At 39.7% G+C, this 26,664-nt stretch overlaps 1 protein-coding gene across 1 annotated transcript in view; it reads left to right on the top strand.

The window, feature by feature from the left end:
* The window catches only part of Exoc4 (exocyst complex component 4), an 849,021-nt gene that overhangs the window by 665,154 nt on the left and 157,203 nt on the right, over positions 1-26,664 (top strand). The window contains exons 12-13 of the mRNA XM_008836072.2: positions 1,569-1,705; positions 23,216-23,371. Coding sequence (XP_008834294.1) covers positions 1,569-1,705; positions 23,216-23,371 — 293 coding nt within the window. The remainder of the gene's footprint in view (positions 1-1,568; positions 1,706-23,215; positions 23,372-26,664) is intronic.

Genomic DNA, 26,664 nt, shown 5'->3' with positions numbered 1-26,664 from the left:
CTTTTTAAAATTTTCAATAACTACTTGATTAGAAGAAGTATTTCATTACAGCTTTAACATATTCAGTAACATACTCCAGAGCAAGGGTACATCTCTTTCAAAACTGGCTGTAAAATTTTAGGTTCACAGTTTAATTAATACAATTATACAATATTGAAGTCACTATAAACCCTGTAAGATATAAAATTGAATGAGTTTTTACCCTTTAAAGAAGATCTCCATTTCATTTTAAAATATGCTGTTTCCTACATTTTTTAATATTATTTTTTTAGAAGAAGCATATCATTACAGCTTTAACATATTCAGTAACATACTCCAGAGCAAGGGTACATCTCTTTCAAAACTGGCTGTAAAATTTTAGGTTCACAGTTTAATTAATACAATTATACAATATTGAACTCAGTATAAGCCCTGTAAGACATAAAATTGAATGAGTTTTTAACCTCTAAAAAAGATCTCCATTTTATTTTAAAATGTACTGTTTCTTACAGAAGGACTCATTGTTTTTGCTACTAACACTGAGATGTTGGCACATGCATCTCTAATCTGTATGTATCTGATTATTACTAGTCATAATCGGTTGCACTCAGATCCTTGGCCCCCATGTATATCTATAAAGTCATCGGGTAGATTTCAGTGGTAATGTTTATCACCTCTACTAATTAACATGACGTAGATTTTTATGCTTCCTCCTCAAATATAATACATTTTTTAAAAATTTGCTGACTTTTGTGTGTGTGTGTGTGTGTGTGTGTGTGTGTATCACACAGAATATCCCAAACCATCATAAGAACCCACCTGTAAATGTTCACATGGTAATCGTGATTATTACATGACTGAAGTGAAGTAGCACATGCTACGCAGATGTGAATGTTCTTTAAGTTATAAGGTAATACAAATGCTAGTTTCTTTCCTTAATACATTGATAGTTTTGAAATTTAAAATACATCAGAAGTCTTTTTCTTCGTGCTACCTGTAGCTGGTCCTTGATGTTTTTGATGTCAAAGCAGAGCCCTGGAGATGATAAATAAGGCTCCCATTGATCATGCATTTTCTGTCTTAAAATTGACAGAGGCACAGGTTGTGGTAGTGCAAGTCTGTAACTACACTTGGGAGGTAAAGGCAGGAAAATCATGAGTTTAAGCCAATCTGGGCTATATAATGAGTTCAAGACCCACCTGAGCTACATAGGGAAAAAAGGACGTGGGATGTAACTCAGTGGTAGAGTGCAAAGCCCTGTACTGCATCTCCATCGCCATTTAAAAAATAAAATAAAATCAGCTATAGCAACATCTGGTAGATGCTACAAATTCCATCAAATCATTTAAAAATCTTTTGTCCATGCCATTCCTGGGAAAAAAAAATGCCTTTTAAGTGTTTGCAAGACTAGGACTATGTAAGATATGTATTGGTTGATTTTTAGTTCAGATTTTTACGTGCCATATCCTGCAGAAAGCTCATGTATCTTACATTGTCACAGCCTTTCTGTTGCCCTTGCCTGTTCTGCACATTACTTCAGTACAGAAATTGCATGAGTTTCTGGGTGCTCTCTTTTTGTTCATTTCCAGAGCACAATCATTGTGGAGAAGACAGTGCAAGACCTCATGAACCTGATGCATGACCTGAGCGCATATTCGGATCAGTTCCTCAACATGGTGTGTGTGAAGCTCCAGGAGTACAAGGACACCTGCTCTGCAGCCTACAGGTGAGCTCATTGAGGCCAAGGTGGCTCTATCTTTATGCTCCTGAATTTGTGGAGGGGCCTGATGAGAACGAGCACCCCAGAAACAGTCTCTTAGATCCTTGCATAGTCACAATGACAAAGAGAATTAAAGGAACAAAGGAACAGACACTGAAGACTGCCCTATGACCCAGTCAAAGTGTCAGCCTTGATTTTCATAGAAACTTAAAGAGGATTTGTCTTCCTCGAGGAAATTTCAGATCTTGATTAGTCCACTTGGTAAGTGAAAAGATCCTGACAAAAGAGCAATTTAAAACCCTTAAAAATCTGTTATATAAAGTATTTCTTTCTTATTCTAACAAATATGTCCCCACTAGTGTTGACCTGAAGCCTTCCTACTGCCACAGAAAGACAGTTACAGCAGTTTCAGCATCAGTGAAGTGAAAATCCAGCGTTATACATTTGAAATCCGTTAGTCAGACCTCAGATTTCCTCTCTGGATTCAAAAATCATTCTGGGCTCATAGAAAAGATCATAGCACTTCACATAGAAAAATAATAATAGGAACAAATTATGGTTGGTTGACAAGATGCGAAACAATTACAGAAGAAAAGAATGTACAATATACTAAATAAAATGTGGTGTGTAATCAAGGATAGAGAGGTGCAGTACAGTGCATAATCATAATCTGCGTGATATAGACTGTAAGGGCAGAAAAGATAAAACACAGAGAAAAGTGCTTACAGTCAGCAGTGACTGCAAAGATGAGGTGTATATTGGATAAATGACATTTATGGGGGTAGAGAACATAATAAAAGAATTGCAGGAGTGGAGAAGGCACGCCAGCAGGGGGGAGATAGTGGGGATTATGGCACAGGAGAGTGACACCAACAGAGGGTCGGAGGGAATAAGACTTGGACATTTAGGTGTTGCGTAGGTGGTAATGAGTCATTCTACATGAGCCAGGAAGCAAAGTTTAGGAAAATTAACTGAAAGAGTAACACAACATAGATGAATGCTAACCTCCTTCATTCCAGCAGTATTATTAATCCAGTTAATTAATCAGTTAATCAGTTAATTAAAAGAAACCCAAGCTGGGAGTGGTGGCACACGCCTTTATTCCCAGCACTGAGGAGGCAGAGACAGGTGGAACTTTGTAAGGTCAAGGCCAGCCTTGTCTACATAGTGAGTTCCAGATCAGCTAGGGCTACAGGGAGACAGTCTCAAAAAGAAAACTGTAAAAGAAACCCTAGCTCTCATTGAGATATGCTTCCAATAATATTTTACTTTTGGTGTTCATCAAAAATGTTAATGTATATAGATTGCAATCATATGCCAGCAATATTGTTGCAGTTGTGTACTAAATAATTGTAACAGTAATTAAAAAATGTTAAATTCAATTATTGTAGTAATATAAAACCTAAATTCCTATTTTTAAATTTGAATGTATACAAATTTGCTTTGCAGAAAATTACAACAAAATAATCAAATGTTTTCAAGCATAAAAATGTGCTCCATTACAATAAAACTCAGTGAGAAGTAAAATACAAACAGTATTCAAAGAGAGAAAGGAAAAGTGTGCAACCATCTTAAAAGAAGCACTTTTTGTATGTATTATAACTAGGCAATGGAGGTTAGCAAATCTGTGAAGCTGAGGTTGCATTAAGTACATTTTTATTTTTACTTGAAAAATAATCATTGGATCTATTTGTAGGATACGATGTTTTGATGTTTGAACATATCATGAAATGGTTAGATAAATTTGATTGACATATCAACTACCCCAAATACCTTCTTTTAATGTGTGTGATGTGAACATTTAAAATATACTCTTAGCAAATTTTCACTTTGTTTTGTTTGTTTTTATTTGTTTGTTTGTTTGTTGACACAGGGTCTCCTTGTAGCCCCAGCTTACCTGGAAATTGCTTTGTAGAACAGGCTGGCCTCTATCTCACAGAGCTCCAAGTACTCCTGCCTCCCAAGTGCTAGGATTAAAAGTGAGTGCTGCCATGCCTGGCCTAGCAATTTTTAAATGCATGTTATAGTAAATGGAAACTTGGTGCCCTTGATCTCCTCTTCCCACCCCACATCCAACCCCCAGCAACCATATTTATACTCTCGACTTCTCTAGATTTTACTTTTTTTGATTCTGCATCTAAGTGAGATCATATGGCATTTCTGTGCCTGGCTATGGACTCAAATTAGACTACATTAAATTGAACAGGGGGGCAGTGAGGAAAGGTGGGAATAGGAGAGAGAATCTAAATACCATCAAATTATAGTGTATGAAAATCACAAAACTTCAACAAAAAGAAGAATACATTACTAAGGACAGGAAAGAATCTGGGCATGGTGGCGCATGCCTTTAATCCAAGCAGAGGCAGGCTGATCTCTGTGAGTTCAAGGCCAGCCTGGTCTACATAGGAAGTTCCAGGCCATCTAGGTCTACAGAGAGATCCTGTCTCCAAAAGAAAAAAAAAAAAAAAACAAGAAAGAATTTGAGAAAGATGTGAACTGGGCTTGGGCTTGATGAAAATGAAGCAAATTTGGACAGGAAGCTTTACAAGGGGAAGGAAGGAACCAGAATGACATCCAGGAAGTGAGCCAAAGTAAAAGGGAAAAACAAGTGAATCAGTGTCTGGGTTTGCAAAGGAAAGCTGGGTTAAACTGCAGGATCTTGACTTTTGGGTGTGGGAACTGGGCATTTTAAAATTAGGAGGCAACGGGGCTGGAGAGATGGCTCAGTGGTTAAGAGCACTGACTGCTCTTACAGAGGACCCGGGTTCCAGCATCCACATGGTAGCTAACAACCGTCCTAATTCCAGTTCCAGAGGAATCCATCACCCTCTTCTGACCTCCATGGCATTGCACAACACTTAAACACTTAAACACATGCAGACAGTACACTCATACACATAAAATAAAAACAATATTTTAAAATTAGGTAGCAGGGAGCCACTGAAGTGTGAGAGCAGGGGGTGCCACGTGCAGACTTGCACTCAGTGGAGGCTTTTCTGGCTTTTGCTTAAGACAAATTGGAAGACAAGAGTGAAGAGAAAGAATGGAAAGAGAATAAGTAGTTGTCAGATAAGAGTGAGGAAAATGGGGGAAGGGACAGTTCAAGAGACATCTGAAAGGCAGAATTTGTAATATTATACTGCTGAGTGGCTAGAGAGAGTAAGGAAGTGAAATCATCATTATCATTTCAATTTGGGATGATTTTTTTAAACATAAATTCAAAATCTCACATTCACCCATTGAATATAATGTTATTTTTATCTCCTCATTTCAGTCTATTGAAATATTTTTGAATCCTCATTCTGTCATAAAAAAAAAAAATCTTGAGTTTTTCCTCTAACTTCCATGCCCCCTCCTTCATTTTAGAAGCAATCTTCTAGTTTCTTTATGGATATCATTGGGAGAACTTTCAACAGAACAAGGCTAAGTTAGAAATTTGGGGTGTACCCCTTGTGGGTGGACATGTATGTATTATATGGTATTCAGGAACACATTTGTCTTTCTAGCTAAGAGTCTGGTTTTGACTTAGGAGCAGGCCATCCAGCATGTTTGATTGTCAGCCCTACCTACTCATTACATGACCTTGAACAGCTGCACAGCCTCTCTACCCCAGCCTCCTCGTCTGCAAAAAGGGTAATGACCTTCTCCTCTAAGAGGGGTTTCTGAAGTGCCAGTCTTTTAGAACTGTTTTTAGCCAAATAGAATGTGCCACAAAATTAATCGGCTGCTCTTTGGATAACGATGATTGTGCTGAGGTTTCCTTTACTACCAACCATGACTCCCCCTATCTTTCAGCAGCTGCTATATCAGAGATGTTACCAGCTTTCTTATTAGTATCTTCCCACCCTAACCTTTTAGTTTTAGTTTTTATTGTGGTTTTTAAAATTTTTGTTTCTGTTTTTGAGAATTCCATACATGAGTACTGTCTTTGCATTGTTTCCATCCTTCCAACTTCACTCATGTCCCCCCAACACCTTCTCAATTTCTTGTCCTCTTCTTTGATTATTATTATATATATATGTACATATATAAAAATACATTAATACATTGAGTCCATTTAGTGGTGCTCATGTGTACCTGTGTTTAGGCTGTCCATTTGGGATTAGATAACCTTTCAGGAAGCTAGACCCTGGAGAAAACTGATTCTCCCTCTCTCAGCATCCACTGATTAGCTGTAGTTCTTCATCTTGAGGTGGGATCCCCTGACATTCCCTCCCATCCATTTTGGCAGTCAGATCTAGTAGACTGCTGTACTGTGGAGATTTCGTAGGTGCAGCTTCCCTATCATGTCGTGAATGCATTAACTAACAGCAGAGAGTCCTGTCCCTCTGGCTCTTATGTTCTTTCTGCCCCCTCTTCCGGGATGTTCCCTGAGCCTTAAGTGTAGAGGTTGCATTGTAGATGTGTCACTTAAGGCTAGGCATCTACAGTCGCTTATTCTCTGCATTTGACCAGTTGTGGAACTTTGTAATGATCTCCATCTATCGCAAAAAGAAGCTTCTTTGATAAGTGATGAGAAATATACTTGTCTGTAAATACGAAGATATAGGTTTAGAATACAGTAAGAAATTACATTGGTCTAAGGAAGTGACAAAAGTAGGTTTTTCTCTAGTGTCTATGAACTCTCCAGCCAAGTGTAGTTGGCTATGTTTCCAGTATCATGCATGAATTCTCTCCCATTGAGCAGACCTTAAGTTCAATCACATAGCTGTTGAATACCCTCAAGATAGAAGGCCACTACTGCAACAATAGAGCTAGTTGACTGGGCCAGTCATTGTTGTGATTCATAGAATTTACAGCTGGGTAGAATCACTGATTGCTTTTCTCCCTTGGCAGCTTAAATAGTATCTTCAGTACTATGAGAGCTGGTCCTCAGGGAGAAGGCTTCCAGGTCAGTTCCAGCTCGATTGCTCTAAGTCCTGTATCTGAAGTATGCTATGTCTTCAGCAGTAAGGTCTTACCTTCAAGTTCTGGAAGACAGTCAAGGACTGTGACAATAGCCTATATTATTTTGGAAGTCTTTTGGACTGCCCTGACTAAATTCAAAGAGAGATTTTCCATGCCTGGCACTGTAATTTTTGTTATATAGCCATCAGCTATACACATGCATTCGTGTTTCTATTTGAATTTGAAGTGTCTACTAGACATGCAACACATGGAGGCAGTTGGATATATGCATCGAAAAGAGCTCTGGCCTGTCAGCCATCAACATGCTTATAAGTATGTTTAAAGCTGTAGTGCTTGATGGAGTCTCAGTGGAGAGAGTATAGATAGCTATGGCATAGATTAAGAGAATGTGGACCTCAGGAAGTCTGCACGATGAGGAGAAACTAGCAAAGGATACTGCGGAGCAGCAACAAGCCAAGTAGAAGGGACAGCGAGAGAACACCATGTGGAAAACAGTAAAAGGATGGTCGGAGGGAGATGATCAGCTAGGTCAGAACAGAACAGGGACTGAGTGATGTCTTCAGCAAGGTGGAGGTCTTTGGGGACCATAATATGAACTGTTTCTATTGGGCAGTGTAAACCAGAGTGGTGTGGGTGAGAAAGGAAACTCCAAGTAGAGAAAGTGTAAATATAGGCCAAGCTTTTATAGGAAGGGCTCCTACAGAAGGGAACAGAAACGTGGTGGTAGCTGGAAAAGTGGGGTGACATGAAGACTTCTTGTTATTTGGTGCATCTTTCTTTCTTTTTTTTTTTTTTTTCTCTCCCCTCCTCCTCCTCCTCCCCCTTCTTCCCAGCTGTCCTGGATTCACTATGGAGACCAGGTTGGCCTCAAACTCATAGAGATCAGCCTGCCTCTGCCTCTGCCTCCAGAGTGCTGGGATTAAAGGCGTGCGCTACCACGCCCGGTGATTGGTGTATCATTTTTACCAGGAAGAATAAGTGCATATCTGTGCTTGAAAGAAACACTAACACTTGGACTCCTTGATATTTATAAGGGAGACTATGGGGTGGGGGGTGGGGGGGGTGGGTGTGGGTGTGGGTGTGCCACAGCACCCATGTGGAGGTGAAAGGACAATTTGTGGGAGTCAGTTCTCTTTCATCCTTGTAGAGTCCCAGAAAAGGACTCAGATTATCAGTCTTGACAGCAAGCACCCTTACTGAGCCATCTCACTGGTCCATGTACTGTTTCTTTTGGAACACAGATTCTTGGCCTCTTGTGCTCAAAATTATCTTGATGCTTTCTGCTAAGAGACTGGACCACTTTGGCTTTCCCCCACTGGCAAAGTCTCCAGGATGGGGTCCACTTCTTGTTTCTCCAATTATTCACACACATGAATGTCTGGGAGCAATCTACATGGCACCCGAATTCTAGGTCTAGCTTTAATTTATCCCTGAGTTGAGAAAAGCAAATATGAAGGCAAATAAATAGAAAATCATCTGTCTGCTTGTTCTGCAGCAGCACACCATCACGTGTATGCATGCACGCTATACACAACCGCATGGTGCCTGTTGCTGTTACTTAATCAGGTTTGCATGAATCTGAAGGTACAAAGTGTCCTTACTTCCTCCCTTCCAGTTTGTTGCCCTCCCCCAGATTGGCACCTGCTGAGGAGTAATTAGGGCAGTCCTAATTTGGACAGCCAAATCCTGATTACTGTGAGAGGAAAAACAGGAAGTGTTCTAGTTTAGCTGCCAGCAAATGACTGATTTAAATAGAAAGCCATATACAATTCAAATGATCCAAAATGAAATAACACTGGGAAGGGTAGAAAGGAGGGAGGGAGCAGGGAGACATCACAATCTGACTTTCTCCCACATGATTCTCAGCAGATCTCTTTCCCAGAAGCCCTCACATCTCCAAGCTCACAATGCCCTCTGCTGAGATTGTCTTCTAAGTTTGCCAGGAGAATCTGAAAAGCTGTTGCAAGTGTAGAGATATGAGGAAAGGTCAGAAGCATCTCTCTCCTTCCTGTGAGCACCTCCCTCTAGAAAGAAAGACTGCTGTGGGATGATGTCATGGTACATGCTTTGGATACAAATGTTTTCTAAAAGGAAAATGAGGACTAGAAGTCTTTTCCTTCATTAGTCACACCCTTCGGCGCATCGAGGAGAGCCCAGTTGTGAGTTCTGCAACATAGTGCGTTCCTTATCCTGCAGCCTGTGTCTCACTCTGTTATTTCCAACCAAAATACTTCTCTCCCCTTGGTTGTCCTCTTTGACCTGAGATATAACCAGCAGCTCTGTATGTCCCCAAAGAATAATTTGATGCTTGGAGATCACTGTTTTCTGAAGTTCCTGTTTGTTCTAACTTAGCATCAGTTCATTAATTTTTTTCAGGGGCTGGTACAGAACACACACTCACAAAGCCATAATGTTGGGCCTGGTAGAGAATAAAAATAAAACTATTTTGCTTTTAGATGTTCAGCTAATATCAGACAAGCATACTATTGGGGGGGAAGTATAAGGAGTTCACTTTTGACCTTTTACTGTGTCTTCGTAAAGGAAGTCGAATTCATGCTGGAGCATGAAGAAGCAGCGTAGTGGGATACAGTGCAAGCTCGGGTGGGGCTCAGTGGTAGAGCACTTGGCTAGCATGCACAGGCTCTGGATTTGATCCCCAGTGCCCCAGGTGGGTGGAAGTGACTTGCTTGATGGTCTGTGATGACCCGGGTGCAGCTCAGGGCTGACACTGTTGATAAGTTTCTTGACTGAAGAAACTGCTGCTGGGCTGATCAGGATGAACACACAATGGAACAGCAGGGATAGCTGGATGCATGGTGAGAGAGTTGCAAAAGAGTGACAATGGCAGGAAGTGGGGATGGGTAGGAAAGGAAAGCCTTGAAAACTTCTCATGTTAAGTCAAAGGATCCTGTGACTGGTACAGTGAGGACGATGACATGGCCTAAGTGGAATTACAGGTCTCTCTAGCTCCACTGTAAGTAGAGTTACAGAAGCACCCTCTCGCACCACTGTATGAACTAGCAGAAACATGAAGGCCTTCAGGCTCGGAAGATGCTTCAGTTTTCCTATGTAGTCAGGGGCTCCTATCCTGCAAGAATGAGAACCAAGTTAAACTTCCTTATAACCTTTGCCAGGTAACTCTTGAACGTAAGAAAACCAAAGTCCTAGCCAGAGGCTTCCTCTGTAAAGCTTCACACAAACTTAAATTCTGTTCTGCCTATAAAAACTGGTTTTTGGCTGACCCAGCACTGATACGCAGTTTTATTAATATATCCAAATGTACTCTGTAAAATATGTGCTTCATAGCATTCAGAAAGTGAGCTTTTAGTATGTGCTTCTGAATTTATCCCATTGTATCTCAATTTAATCTTCTCTGTGTATTATTTGATCAGTTATTAGTATATGTATGTTTCTCTCTTCATGGCATTATTTTTCAACTGTGGGTGCATGTCAAACCTATTAGGGAAAATTTGAAGACATTAGATTTCCCATAGGTCCACTGAGCATTAGGCCTTGGCAAGTGTAATTTTAAAATGTCCCCAAAGTAATTCTCATGTATGCTACTGGTTAGAAATCACTGTCTGAACTCAGCTTCTAGAAGGAAATTAGTGTGACTTTTTGCACATAATCGTCTACAGGAGCTAGCATGCCATACCTCCATAGAGCAGGCACTCATGTTTATTGATTAGCTGAATCCCCTCACTTTGTTTTTATAACAGCTGCCCTACTGGCCCCAAACAGATGTTGCTCCCTAACCATGTGTCCTATGATTTTGGTAGGAAGCAGCAGTCCTTACTTCCCCTGCCTAACTCAGCCTGCTATGATCAGATAGGAGTCTATTGATGCACAGCAGTAAGGACCCAGCCTGAATGGAAATAAACACTCAGGAAAGTGTATAGTCACTGCAGAGGACTTTATAAGTCATTAGCTCATCTAGTCAGTCACAACGATTCTGTTAAATTGGATTCTCCTTACCTTACAGATGAGAAAACAGAGGTTCGGGAAGGTTAATAATGTGGCAAAGGTCACAGAGTGGGGAAGTTGTAGTGTGTACATTAGAAGCTAACTCTGCCTGACTTTAAAGCCCAAATAGGAAACAAGAGAATTAAAGAAGTAATAGGAAATCTAGAGATGTTTCAGATGGTTTAGAGAATAGTACAGTAATAAGGGGGCCAGGCCCCAGAAGAGCTAGTGTGAGCCTAGTTCAGGCTCTGCCTCACCAGTCAGCCAATGAAGGGCAAGGTCTCTAACCTCTATGTCTGAGCATTTCATCTATCAAACAGGAATGATGACAGTATCTACCACACAGGATTTTTTGTTTCCCGTTTTTATGTATACTTTTATTGAGTTTTTATGCATTTCACATGATAGATCTTAATCCAATTTAGACTCCCTCCCCACCCGCACCCCCTCATGGGATTTCATGCGTTCCATCAAAAATGTTAGGGCCTATCCAGTCAAGCACTCGTCCCTTGGTGCAAGTTCATCCACTGGAGTCTAGTCAGCCTAGCTAGAGTTACTCCTTTAAGAAGTCCAACTCTCCCTCACTCCACAGTAATCAGCTACCAGTTGTTCCTCGACTAAGGTTGGGTCCTGCTGCCTATTTTCCCCAGTTCTATGCTGGGTTTTTGTCTGATTTAGTCAGCATAAGTCTTATGCATCCTGTCACCATTATTGCAAGTTCATATGAGCAAATCCCAGGATACCTGTAAACCTCTGTTTCCTTATGTTCATGCTCCAACCCTGGCTCTTAGAATCTTTCCACCCCCTTTTCTGCAGTGGTCCCTGAGCTGTGGGTGGGTGAGGTTTAATATAAGAGTCCTATCCAGGGACATGCACTCTGCAGTTTCTTATTCTCTAAAATGTAGCCAGTTATGGCCTTCTGTGCATCACCCTTTGTAGTATGAGGAAGCTCCACTGGTGAGAGTCGAGGGATGAATTAGCATTCTTTCTATTCCCTGTCGGGCTATGTTCCATGAGCCTTAGGTGTAGAAGCTCCACTGTAGATGTGTCACTTAGGGCTGGGCATCTCTCAGACATATTCTCTGTGTGTGACAGAATGATAAAACTCTGTAATAGTGTATATCTGTTGCAAGAAAAAAAAGCTTCTTTGATGAGTGGTGCAAGGTATACTTGTCTGTACATATAAGGATCCATATTTAGCATACAGTAAGAAATTTCATTTGTCTAGAGATACAACAGAGATAGGGTTTTCTCTAGGATCTATGACTCTCTCTAGCCATGTATATTTGGCTATATTTCACACAGGATTATTGTAATGAATAAATATAGGGCTACAGAATGATTAGGTAGGCAAGAACTCTTGCTATGCAAGCATGGGAACCTGTGTTTGGACAGCACCCAACCAAAACACCAAGCCCTGCCACACATATACCTGTAACCCCAGCACTGGGGGCAGGGGTAGCAGAGAGAGGAGAATTTCTGGGACTTGGGGGTGGCCTAGTTCAGGTTCTATAAGAGACAATGTCAACTAAGGCAGAGAGTGATAGAGCAGGCCTCTTTAAGTGCACCCACAGGCACACATCCTAACACACAAACATGTATACACCACACACACACACACACACACACACACACACACACACAGCAAAAAGAATTAATATATGTAAAGTGCTTAGAGCAGTGCTTAGATTGCAATAAATACTGTGTTAGCAAATATCTTTATTAATACTGCTATTGGTGGTATTTTTGTTTTTTACATTAAAAATAATTCGTTGAGGGGCTGGAAAGATGGCTCAGCACTTTCACTGGGTGCTCTTGTAGAGGACCTGGGTTCAGTTCCCAGCATCCACATGGCAACTAACAACCATCCATAACCCCAGTTCTAGGGGATCCGACTCCCTCTTCTAACCTCCGTGAACACTGTATGACATGGGTTCACCTATCTGCATGCAGGAAGTACACTCATATACATAAAATAAAAATAATAAATAAAATATTTTTAAAATAATTCATTGTTAACATCGTTGGTATTTGCTAGTGTCCCAGGGAAGGTGTTTTTATACCTTCTGTTATGTCCCCAGCACTTGTTGTGCAGTTCTACGTTCCATTGTTCAACCCATTAACTTTATTTAGCAATTATTGAGGAGCCCCTAGCCAGGGGACATTACAAGAAAAAATTAAAAAACCCACAGGCCAATGTTCTTGACAAACACTTGCAAAATTTCTAAGCAAAATCCTAGCAAGTCAAATTCAGTAACACATTAAAAGGATCAGATTGCAGAATACAAAAAGCAATCATGGTTCTATGTATTAAGAACAGTCATAATGAAAAGGAAACTAAAAGTTACAAAAAATATTTAGGAACCAAGGAGATGAAAAACTATGAACACTATACATTTCATAGCATTAATGAAATAAATTGAAGAAGACACAAACAAGTAGAATGATAACCTATGTTCATGCATTAGAAGAATTAATATTGTGAAAGTGTACACACTACCCAAAGTAATATGCAGATTCAGTGTAATACTTTTCAAACTGCGCATGAGTGTGTGGATGTTCATCCGTGTTCATCCTCACAGAAGCCATAAGAGGACACTCAGTGTCTTTATCTATTGCTGTCCACATTATTGTCTTGTTACTTATTGAACCTAAACTTTACTGTTTTGACTAATCTGGCTGGCCAGCAAGCTCTTGGGATCCACCCGTCTTCATCCTCCAGTGCTAGCGTTACAGGTACGCACAACCCTGCCAGGCCTTTTATATGAGCACTATAGGGTTTCAAATTTAGGTCCTCGTGTTTGCAGAGCAAGTGCTTTTACCCAATGAGCCATCTCCCTAACCTCTCCAATATGATTCCTTATAGAAATATTTTAAAAATTCTAAATTCATATGGAACCACAAAAGTAAAGTCCCCAGGAATCAGGGCAGTTAAGAGCTAAAAGAACAAAACTGGAGCTATTACATTACCTGTTTTCACACTGTGCTATAGAGTGATAGTAATTAAACACAATGGTAGTTGGAGAGATAATGGTAAATGATACAAAGCCTCAATTAGATGGAGAAATAAGCCCCCTGCCACATTGGGACTTATTGCACCATCTGGTTAATCCCATAAATAATGGTAGTTCAAAATCATTAGGACTAAATCCCGAATGTTCTTACCACAAAAGTGATGTGTCCATAATGGTAGATGCATTGGTTTGATTTAGTTACTTCATGCTGTATTCATAAATCATAATATCACTCTGTATTCTCTATAAATATGTGCAGTCATAATTTGTCAAAGTATAACGTAAGAAAATTTTGAGCACACGCTTGTTTACTGAAGACTGAGCATACAGAAGTGAAGCCAGTAGGCTTGAATTTTTCCATCCTAATGGAGGGAGATGGATAAAGATCAAGTGACAAAGGAACAAAATGGACTTAGCAATAGAGATGATCTGATTTTGAAAAATACAATTTCTGGGTGAAGAGCAGGAAGACCTGACTGAGGACATGATGTTTGAAAGATGAGAAGGGATTCAGTGGAGAAGTGTGATGAGCTTTCCAGGTAAAGGACGAAGCCAGATGAATGGTGAGCAAATGGACTGATGGTGGTCAGACAGAGGTCAGATAATCTTTGTCTTTTCAGGTTACACAATAGAATGATGTGGGTACTTTCATACCTAGCCCCAGTTCTGACTGCGGACTTGGTATTTTAAGTGCTTTTAAGGTGTTTTAATGTGCAGCCAGTAGTAAGAACCCTGGATGAAAGATCTTAAGACCAGAGAATTTCAATTTTATCCTAAGTACGATGAGAAGACATGCAAAGTTTAAGCAGAAAGCTACCGGGACATACTAAGGATATCAAATACAGAATATAGTTAAATTTGCTGACCATAAGAAAAATCTAAACACTGACAGTTGAGATACATTTTTAAATTTAATTAAATTTTTAAAATTTTATACATGAGTATTGTATTTGCATTATTCCTCCTCCTCCCAGTCCCTCTCCAACTCCTCCTGTGCCCCACCCCCACTCTCAATCTCTTGTTGAGACACATTTTTACATTAGTTTTTGATCCATTACCTCCTGTGCCACAATGTAATTTTTTTAATTGAATTCTGTAATTCTTTTTTTTAACCTAGGACTTTTAAAAGTCAAACAATTATTAACTTTCACAATTAACTAGTCCATTTAATAATTATTAGGGGCTAGAGAAATGGCTCAGCAGTTGGGAGGGTGTACTTGCAGAGGAGGAGTTCAATTCCTAGCACCCACATAGACCAGCTCACAACTATCTGTCACTCCATCTCCAGGGGACCCAATACCTCTGGCCTCCACAGGCACCCGCTCTCATTTTCACATACCCACACTGTCCTAGTTTGTTCTCTATTGCTGTGACAAAATGCTCTGACCACTACCAACTTGGGGAGGAAAGGGTTTATTTGTCTTACATATCCCAAGTCACAGTTCATCCGGGAGCCCAAGGTACGAACTCAGGGCAGGAACCTGGAAGCAGGAACCAGAGCACAGGCCATGGAGGAACGCTGCTAACTGACTTGTTCCCCTGGCCCCTGCTCAGCCTTCTTTCTTATGCAACACAGGCCCACCTGCCCAGGGGTGGCACCACCCACAGTGGGATGGGCCCTCCCACATCACTCATCAAAAAGATGCCCCTCAGACATCACCACAGGCCAATCCAATAGAGGCAATTCCCCAATTGAGGCTCCCTCAACCCAGGTGTGTCAAGGACACTAAAGCTATCCAGCACACACACCTACCATATAATTTAAATGTCTAAAAATAATAAAGATTATCATTAAATTATCTCTAAGAGTTACCATCTACAAACTCTCAGCTCTACATCCTCCCTCCCTAGAGTATTCTTAACTGTTTCCCATGGACCATCTCCAGAGTTGCTGGATGTTTTTTATATTGTGTTTCCTGGGAAGAAGTATTCACCACATACAGCTCTGTGCCCAGGACTGGCGGTAATAGCAAAGACAAGCCAGTATTTCTATTCTCTTTTCCTAAGTTTCTGGTCCAGCTTTTTCCTCCTCCTCTTCCTCCTCCTCCTCTGCTTCCTCCCTATTCCTCCCTCTATTAATTTGTTGTCTGATAACTTTTTACATGTATATAATGCATACCGGTTGCCCTCATCCCCCACTCTTTTTTAACTTCCATTCCTGTCTACTTCCCCTCCTCCCTGCAAATCTCTTTCTCACTTTCCTGTCTAATTTGTGTTGTGACCCACTAAATTTAACCAGGGCAGTCTGTGTGACCTTGGATTTAGAGCTACTCACAAGAACCTGGTAGGCTCAACAGCGGATGCACAACCAACCACAGTGGCTTTCCCAATAGCCAGTAGTTCAGGCATGTTGACTTTCTTCAGCAGCATGCTGCTGACTCTTCTTTATCCCTAACCATCATTACACTTGGTTGTGGAATGTTGCACTATTGCTTGGCTTTCTGCAGGCCCAGTCATTCATAGTCTATAATTTGAACTTGCACAATAGCTTCATTTGAACCAGCCTTGTCCAGATTCAGTTTTCTAGTTTGGCTTCTAGTTTTTGAAGTGTCTAAAAGATTCAGTCTGGAAAAGTAAGCATCATACCCTGGCTGTCACCAAACAGTTGAATCCAATTAGGCCCACCTGCCCCAGGTTATTTACCTAATGAAAGCCTCAGCACCCCCACTGTGTCCAGGGACCATATGCACTTGCACTTCCCAACTGTTTCAGTGAGGAAGCAATGCACATCAGAGCCAGTTGAAGCCAGCAGATGTTTTTTGAATGAAATCCACTCAGCCATATCTTAAGGATCGACCCTTCCATGGCAGCCTCATCACCTGTTTCAAGAAGCACATCTTCTTTCCTCTTCCCTCTGGGAAGGGCACAAATAGTCACACAGATGGCTCTGTCTGTGGCCCATCGAGCTGTGAATTAATTTGTAGATTATGGTTCTGATTGGAATGGTTAACCTTACTCCTCTCAGGGAATAATTGTTGGGGATGCCATGATCCTTTTTTGAAGCCATTTGGTTATGTCCTGGACTTCTGTAACCCACCTAATCTGTTCTGTAACAAAATTAAAACTAATAAAGGCAATTGCCATTTGAATGAAAAAAAATCCCTTAAGGTAATTATTTCCTGATCAATGCCAATATCAGGTTAGGATATTTGCATTTGCTTTTTGTCTTTATATATTCATTCCAATATGAATTAATGTATTTGCTATTGAGAACAATGTAAAATCACATTTTAGTTAATTATGATTACTGTTCCCTAACAAAATGGTATCTATCAATATTAGGTGGTAACATAATATTGAATTTTTTGTTTTATTTTGTTTTGTTTTGAGACAGAGTGTCCCTGTAGCCCCAGCTGTCCTGGAACTCACTATGTAGACCAGGCTGGCCTTGATCTCAGAGATCCGCCGCCTCTGCCTCCCAAGTGCTGGGATTAAAGGCGTGCACCACCATGCCCGGCATTGTTGAGTTTTTAAATCAAGTGTTTTAAAAGACCTAAGTAAATAATATGGGTTTAACATAGTGTCCCTCTAAGCTGGTGTTTCTATTGTTCCATCAAGTGCTAAAATAGAAAATTGTAGCCATACCCCTCCAAAGTGGGCAGTAGCATCTCACTCATACAGATGCAGTCAGTCTCCTGAACAGGCTGCATTTATCTCCAGATTTAAGAAATGTAAAAAAAATAAAATAAAATAATTGGACTTGAGCTTCTAACTCTATGAAGCAGAATTTGACCTATAATGTAGCTCTAAAAGGAACTGAACCACCCAGCCAATGTTCTTTCCAGGTACGATGGTGAAATTTACATTTTATGTAATTTACCCACATTACAAAATATCATTCTTTAACATTAAAAAAAAAAAAAAACATATAAAAGTCCCAACCCTTCTTCACTTCCAGCACATTAAAAGACAGCTGATGGGCAGATAGGATCCTCACACTGTAGTCTGCCCACCCTATTGTATAGAGCAAAGAGCTAACTATGCATGGTAGGGGATCAGTATAAAAGCAAAAGTTTTGCTTTGTGTCTTTTCCAAAGAGAGAGATCACTGTATGCTATCATAGCCAACAAATTCCTCACGGAGAAAGTGAGTATTTAAGGAGGTTTTCCACATAATAGACTTCCTGGGAATAAGTAGAGTGCAGAGAAAGGCTTGTCAACAGTCGCTCCTTGTTGATTTGTTTGTATGTCAGGACTTGCTTCTGTTGAGTCTTTTTAAAGGGAGTCATGTAGTCATTATTCATTCTAATTTGTAATAACTTTAGAGAGGTGCATTGTAATCTGTGATTTGGCTGAATACTAAGTGACTCAATAACCTGGTCTGGGTTGTTAAGTACAAAGAAAGGGAACCCACTAAAATAGCTTTAGTGTAATAAGCTATCTGGACTTGTAAAGTTCAAGAAGACTTATTTTTATTTTCTGTTTGTTTTTACATACCTTCCAAGTATCAGGCACCATACTAGAGACTACGATAAAAAACTGACAAGAAATCAACTCTACTAGTTTGTCATCCAACTTATAAATATATATGGCAGAACCAGAGAGGAGAGATATGTAGAACCCTGACATGTAATTTGGATAACCTGAGAAATTAAAGAATTATACCCTCCACATGACTCTCCCAACCCCTCAGGTTCTGATTTGTTTGGCCTTGGATATGGCCTCGGCATCTAGTTTTTTAAAGAGCTCCCGGGTGATTCCAGTATGCAATCAAAGTCTAAAACTTCTAGTCTAGAAGGATAGTGGGGCACAAAAAAAGAACACACAACTACAGCATGGACGGAACCAAGGTAACATTTGACAAACCGGCACAACAAGGAGTATTCAGTAACACAAAAAAGCAGGAAACAGCTCATCCTATTTTAAAACTTTGGAATACTCATTCTGGGAAGGATATGACACCAACAAGCTCAGGGGAGTAGCCTGGAGTAGCAAACAGGAACAGAGAAGGAAGCAATACCAGGAGGTATAGTGGAAAAGGTAGATGTTCCACCTTCCTGTCTGGGTTTGGTCTTATAAAAATAGGGGTCACTGGGCTGGAGAGATGGCTCAGGGGTCAAGAACACTAATTGTTCTTGCAGAAGACCCTGGTTCAAATCCCAGCACCCACATGGCAGCTAACAACTGTCCATAACTCCAGTTCCAGGGGATCCAACAGCCTCTTCTGTCCGTAACTCCAGTCCCAGGGAATTGGTTCCTGTCTGGGTTTGGTCTTATAAAAATAGGGGTCACTGGGCTGGAGAGATGGCTCAGGGGTCAAGAACACTAATTGTTCTTGCAGAAGACCCTGGTTCAAATCCCAGCACCCACATGGCAGCTAACAACTGTCCATAACTCCAGTTCCAGGGGATCCAACAGCCTCTTCTGTCCGTAACTCCAGTCCCAGGGAATTGGATTGCATACACATAAAATAAAAATAATAAATAAAATATTTTTTAAAAATAGGGGTCACTATAAAAAAGAAAAGAAAGAAAATAGGGGTCACTAAATAGTTCTAAGAAGGGGAAAAACATTGTATTAGTAGTTTACAAATATGACTTTTCTGACTGGTGTGGTGAGTTGGACTGATGCTATTGTAGCTCCAGGCAAGAAGCCCAGTTACAAGGTCATTGCCAAGTTCAAATGAGAAATGATGAGGTCTTAAATACCAATTAATGGCAGTGAACCTGAACAGGAAATGACTATTCATAAGATGTTAAAGAGATGGAATTGGCAGGATGTGGTCACTGTGGGTGATTAGGACGACTGTATTCCTGATTTGAATTATAGAATGGCCAGAACAGGGGATACCAGGTGTCTAATGGGAAAGAGAGAAGTGGAAAATGAATTAATTCCTTTTGATTCACTTTAATTTGAAATGCTGGTGGGATTGTCCAGTAAAGTCCTGCAGTTAACTTGTCAAGATGAAAGCAGGAGACTTAGAAGTGATGTGTCCCTGAAGATGTGAATGTAGGAGTCATCAGAATTTAAGGGGGTCAAGTCTGGCCAGAAGACAAATTGCCACAAGTAAAAAATACACAGTTCTATAGAGCATAGATACAAGAAAGGAGCTGCATTTTGGCTGCCAAATAGGTTGAGGTGGCAGGAATAGAACCAGGAAGAAATTATGTAGAGAACAAAAACAGTAGTGTTTAAAGAAAACAGCAACAAAAGATATCAGATGCTTCTGAATGACCAAAGAGCTTTAAGATTACATCAGAGGAGTTGCAGTACTCATGTATGAAATTCTCAAAAAAATAAAACTTTTAAATTATCAAAATGATATGTCCATAGGTTGATGGGGCAACATCACTGGAATGCTGGTTCTAGAACCATTATTACAATTGATTTAAGACTGAATTTTAAGTTCCTGTCAAAAAATATGTAGTGAATACATTTAGAAGATTCTTTCCCTGCACTTTACATATACAAAGTAGGTATATAACTTTAAAAGTATATCTAATAGATAACCAAACTCAAAAAAGAAGAAATCATTCTCCAGATTACCTGAATGAAAGAGAAATTAAGGGGCTGGAGAGATGGCTCAGCAGTTAAGAGCACTGACTGCTCTTGCAGAGGATCCAGATTAGATTCCCAGCACCTACATGGCAGCTAACAACTGTCTGTAACTCCATTTCCAGGGGATCTGACGCCTTCTTCTGACCTCCGCAGGCATTACACAAGGGTGCACTTACATGCAGACAATATACTCATATATACAAAATAAAAATAATAAATAAAAATATTTTTTTAAGAAGAGTAATTTTTTTTTGTCTTTTTTGAGACAGGATCTCCTTGTAGCCCAAGCTGTGCTGAAACTCACTATGTAGACCAGGCTGGCCTCGAACTCACAAAGATCCACCTGCCTCTGCCTCCGAGCACTGGGATTAAAGGCATGCTCCCCAATGCCCAGCAAGAAGAGTAATTTTAAAAGCCACGAGAATAAGCAACTGTTGAAGTTAAGAGGCCCACAGAGGTATCTAGCCATAGGTAGAGGCAACAACAAAAAGGCTTTTTATTTTTATTTATCTATATATTTATTTATTGGTTTTTTTGAGACAGGGTCTCCCTAGAGCCCTGGTTTGCCTGGAACTCGCAATGTAACCAGGCTGGCCTCGATCTCATAGAGATCTCCTGTCTCTGCCTCCCGAGTCCTAGGATTAAAGGTGTGTGCCACCACACTCAGCCAAAAAGGGCTTTTCAACACCTGTGGGCTTTATGTGCACACAAGTTATACATGGGAAGGTTTTATCCCAGATTGGAACCAAGAACACTGGATTCTCAGGATGCTTCTTTGATGGAATGTCTTTGAAGAAGAGAGAAGAGCTGTGGTAGAGATAAATGCCAGAGCAAGGAAGAGAATCATCGTGCACTATTTAGAAAACTAACAGTACACAAATGCATTGTGGAGAGGAATCCATAAAGTATAGGAAGAAAAGGAGGCAATAGGGCTGGAGGGATGCTCAGCACTTAAGAGCATAAGTTTTGTTCCCAGCACCCATGTCAGGCTGCTCACAGTTGCTCATAACTGCCTATAACTCCAGTTCCTAGGGATCTGACACCCTCTTCTGGCCTCCACCAGCACCCCCACACATGTGGCATACACACACAAATTAATTAATTAAATCTTTAAAAATGAGGTTATAGAGCCCCAAAAGCCTAAGTGGAGGAATTACTAGAAATGAATGAAAATGAAATATACTTGAGTGTAAGCCTATTGGAGACAGAATGTTGAAGTATATAATACATACCTCCCTTTCTCTGTCACATAAAAAGGATGTGGGGATAAGCAATGAGAAGATAGAAAATAATCCTTTGAAATTTATTTCACTTTTTACTTAAGTGTGTGTGTGCTCATGTACCTGTGTGTAGGTGTCATGGAGGCCAGAACAGGGAGTTGGATTGGATGCTGTGGAGCTGGAGTTACAGGTAGTTATGAGCTACCTGACATGGGTGCTGGAAACTGAACTCTGGTCCTCTGGAGGAAGAGCAAGTGCTCTTAACCATTGAATTATCTCTCCAGCACCCACAAAACAATTTTTTTAAGTAGCCACTAAGGGAAATGGGGGAAAGAACATGATTGTAGGGCTTGCTTACAGTAGAATATCATAAAATCTGAGGTGATATAATTCTGTAATAATGCAAGTATAAAATTATAAAAGTTGGGGGCTGGAGAGGTGGCTCAGCAGTTAAGAGCACTGACTGCTCTTGCAGAGGACCCGGGTTCAGTTTCTAGCAGCCATGTGGCAGCTAGTAACCATCTGTAGTAACTCCAGTTCCAGAGGATCTACCACCCTCTTCTGACCTCTGTGGATACTGCATGACATGAATACACTTTACATATATGCAGGCAATACACTCATACACATAAAATAAAAATAATAAATACATTTTTTAAAAATTAGAAAGATTACAAAAGTTGGGTAGCAGAAAAGATGCAAAGAAAAAATGAGGGAATCAAGAACAAGGGGACCAGTGGGTGTAATTTGAAAGAATGGAGGGAAGAAGATTCCTCCATCATAATTTTACAGCTTTGACCAAAGCTTCTATTAGAAACATTTGCTTGAAAATGAACAAGAAATATACTAGAAATCACCCACAGTTATCATAGTCTAGCTTATGTTAAGAGAACCAGGGTAGTATTGCTCCCTGCAATATGAAATCATGTTAACCTTGGGTCAGGCTGCCATGAGTCAAGATTTGTAGGCTTCAATATATCTTGTCTACATACAGAGTTTCTGTTGGGTCAAGGAGCTCTTATTATAGGTACATGCAACCATTTATATTTATTTGTAAATGTGCAATGTGTCCCACTGTGATTCCTAACACCAAAAGATATCCCTGCCTGTGATGTGAGGAGCATCTTGGTCATCATCAGAGGGTGGCCAACTAATTAGCACTCCAAAAGTAAATGTCACTTCTGTCAGTAAGTATTGCTGATGAGAATTTTTAGACCCTTAAATTCAGCTAGTGGCAGACCATTGAGTAGAAAAAGGGGCTTTTTAAGTTGAGATTGAACATTTAAGGTGCCTTTACAGGTACATTCTGGTAAGAGCAGCATTACCCACGGGCCCTTTGAAAGGACTTGAAGCCTGTCAACTCTAGGTCACTAGCCAAAGCCCAGTGGAGTTAGCTTAATAATGAAAGGTTTTTTCTGCCTGACATTTGGGGCATAGGACTTCTTTGTCATGGTAGATTTGCTTTGAACAAAGGGGTGTCCTTTGTTCAGAACCTACTTTTAAACAGAGCTAATTGGTAGTGTAAACCAAAAAATGTCAGAGGATATACTCTTTGTAACATGTCATACTTCAGGTACCATTATTTTGTCATTTAATAGTATTTTTAAAAATATGATTGCCCTACTTTTTATTTGTTGAACATTTCTTGAAAGATCCCGCCCCAAACTTTCCTGTACATTGTGTTTATCCTAAGAGATTAACTGTAAGAGGAGCTAATTAGTATTATCAGCCTATTATTATTCAAAATTTAGAAACTAAGAATGACCAATAATGTGATCTGTCACTGCTTCCAGCACAGACAATGGTTATGTTAAGATTAGAGCTGGGTTTAGCATCTTTTTCTGCAGAAAAGGTAGATGAAAAATACTAAACGAATATTATGCTAAAGTGTCTCTTTCTTTTTGTCTGTTTTAGGGGCATTGCCCAGTCAGAAGAGAAGCTTGTTATTAGTGCATCATGGGCAAAAGATGATGATATCAGCAGACTCTTGAAATCACTACCAAACTGGATCAATATGGCTCAGCCCAAGCAGCTGAGGCCCAAGAGGGAAGAAGAAGAAGATTTCATAAGGTAAAAGTCTATTTTCTAAGTTACATCAGATACGGGGAGGAAAACCCCATGTCTTTAGTAGGTCCTTTCTTACATGAAATTCAGGCAGTTCTGAAGATCAAGCAGCAACTACTTAATTTGAAAATCTCAATCTCATCTCACCTCCCTTCTCAACAAGTGTGCCTTGAGCTCAGATCTTTAGAAAGAAGGAATTGTGAGTCAAATCAGAAGCTTTGCTAAGTTGGGCTAAAATGTCTTGTGCTCTCTAGGTCCCATACAGTCGTTTGCTTATTCACTCAGCAAAACTCTATAGCCTCTTCCCTACAAACAGGCAGCACAGTAAGGTTCCTGCTCGTACAGAGTTTGTCACATGCACACTCTGAGTATATCCTTTATTTTTTAGGTTTCTGTATTCATTCACATAGATTGTATTATTGCTGACATTTTCTACTTGTTTTAACAAAGTAAGGTCTCTCTGAACTCTCACTCAACATTTACCTTTGAACAATTTAAATGATTCATGTAACCATGGAATTTAATGAAACTGCACGTTTTCATTTGTCTAGCTTGCCACAGTAAAATACTATCACCTCTGCCACTTAGAATTGTTTAAAGTATGTGAATGACAGCAACAATACTTTGGCACTTTAAAATTGGGTTTATTCTTATTATCTTTTTCTTATTCAAGTGAAATAATAAATGGTACAATAAGATAAATGCTCTTTAAAATAGAGACCAAGAGCTGGACTTGGTGGGGCATGCCTATAATCCCAGCACTGTGGAGGTAGAGGCAGGAGGATTAGGAATTCAAGATCACCTTTGGCTACTTAGGGAGTTCCAGGAGATCCTGAGTCAAAAAAACAAAAAGCAAAGATCAGAAAAGAAATAAAAAATAAAATATTGGCCAATGTCTTGCTTTCAATTTATGATAGAATGATGGGTTCACCTGTCTCTCAGAAATATCCATTGCAACTGTAGATGGTTAAGTCTTTACTGTTTATGAAATTAACTGTATTCATACCCTTTAGTGATGTATGCTTACTGATATTTTATGAACTTGTTTCTGTGGTATCATTTGAGGTTTTTTTCAGAACAGTGATACTTAAAAGTTTATATATACTTTAACTTTCTATTCTTTTTATTATATGCATACATTTGCAGTTCATAGACTTTATTTTGAGGGAAACAGTTTTACAGAAAAAAAAAAGAAAAAGTATGGTTTCCATATATCCCATTTATTTCCCCTATTTTTAACATTTTGTGTTACTGTTCTATAGTTGGTAAAGTTTGGTTGTGTGATACTAATACATTGTGATTAACTAAAGCCTATAGTTTACAGTATGGCCCACTCTTTGTACATACATTTTGTGGATTTGAATCTCATTTTTTATTGCCCTAAAAATCCAGTATGCTGGATTAAAACATACTGTACGAAAGTCACAAAAATACAATAAAAGTTTATATTTAAAAAAGAGAAATTCCACAAGGGATAAAACTAAATACATGAACACAGATGAACACATATTAGACTAAGGACACCTGATTAAGATACAGGTATTGCACCAATGTCAGTGTCTTAGTTGTGATATATAAACTATAGTTTTTTTAAAGATCTTACCAATATGAAGAAACTAGGCAAAAAGTACATTGTATCTTTTGTATTGTCTCTTACAGCTAAATTTATCATTATTTTTAATCTATTTATTTTATGTGTGACTGTTTTGCCTGTATGTATGTAAGTGTACCCATGTCATGCCATCACCCCCCATGATCCCTTGGAACTGGAGTTATTGATGGTTGTTAGCCACCATGTAGATGTTGGGAACTGAACCAGGTCCGCTGCAAGAGCAGCCAGTGCACTTAACCACTGAGCCATCTCTCCTGTCCTTATGGTTATTTTAAAATAAAATGCCTGAGGTGGAGTGTTTGGGTTCCAGAGCCAAGGCTGTGCCAGGAGAGCCCCTTCCTGCCCCAGTATGCGTTTACAAGATTAAAAGAAAAAACCCAGTATGCTTTTCTGTTCATCCCTCTGAAGCCCTGAATATCACTTACCGCTCTATTGTCTCCATGGTTAAGCCTCTTCCCACATGCCATATACATAGGTTATACAGTGTGTTACCTCTTTACATTGGCTCATTTTGCTTAGCAGTGTTCATGTAAATTTCTTCTATATCTTTTTATTACTACAGCTCATTGATTTTTATTTCTGAATAATATTCCATTTCATGAATGGATCACGGTTTATTGATTATCTATTGAAGGACGTCTTTGTTGCTTCCAAATTTGGGCAATGTGAAGAAGACTGCCATAAACATTCATGTGTAGGTCTTTGTCTGAACCTAAGTTTTCAACTCATTTGAGTAAATACCAAGGAATGTTGCTATTATTTGAACAAACTAATACTTATTAGATCAAGGAAGAATAAAAAAGTAGATTTATTTTCACTTTCATTTATTCCCTCTCTAATATGAATCCTTTCTAGTCAGTGTCATTGCCTTCTCTCTGAAAAACAACATTTCTTAAAAGCCAGTCCTACTCACGTCAAATTCCCTCTTTTTGTTGGTCTGAGAACGTCTATTTTTCTTTCACTTTCTCATTTAAAAAAATTATTTTGCTTGGTATAGAAATTGAGGTTGGTATGTTAGTCAGTGTTCCTAGAGAAACAAAAACAATGATCTAGATAGATAAATAAAGTGTTCCTGAGATTAACCCATACATGGCTACAATTGAAAATTTGTAGGGTGAGATGTGTGTGCATTTCTGTTGGGTATATGTTCAGGCTGGAATTTCCAGGTGGTCTACGCATGTGTTGAGTTTTAGTTCACAACATCAGTTTTCTGAAGTAGTCCTAAGTGCTGGAGCGATGGCTGGCTCTGCAGTAAAGAGAACTGGCTGATCTTGCAGAGGACCTGAGTTTGGGTCCTCACACCCATGTCAAGCAGCTCACAATTACCCATGACTCCAGTTCCAGGGGATTTGATGTTCTCTTCTGAACTCCATGAGTAATTGCACTCACATGTGCACTTTCCTATACACAGACACACATGTACACATAATTAAAAGTAAACCAAATCATTAAAAATAGAAAACAAAGTAAGAGTTTGCATCTTCACAGTAGTACACGAGCGTTCCAGTTGATCTCTGTGTTGTTGGTACCTTATGTCCTCCATCTTCTTAATAGCAGCCATTCTGGTAGGTACCTTGAGGTGGCACATTGTCATTTTACATGCATTTCTCTCGTAAGTGAGGTTGAGCAATCTCTATGTGCTTTATTTATTGGCCGTTTATTGGCCTTCATGATTCTTTTTCAAACT

The sequence above is a fragment of the Nannospalax galili genome, unplaced genomic scaffold (genome assembly GCF_000622305.1).
Source record: "Nannospalax galili isolate Female #2095 unplaced genomic scaffold, S.galili_v1.0 scaffold1617, whole genome shotgun sequence".
Lineage (NCBI taxonomy): Eukaryota > Metazoa > Chordata > Mammalia > Rodentia > Spalacidae > Nannospalax > Nannospalax galili.
This window is presented reverse-complemented; position numbering and strand designations above follow the sequence as displayed.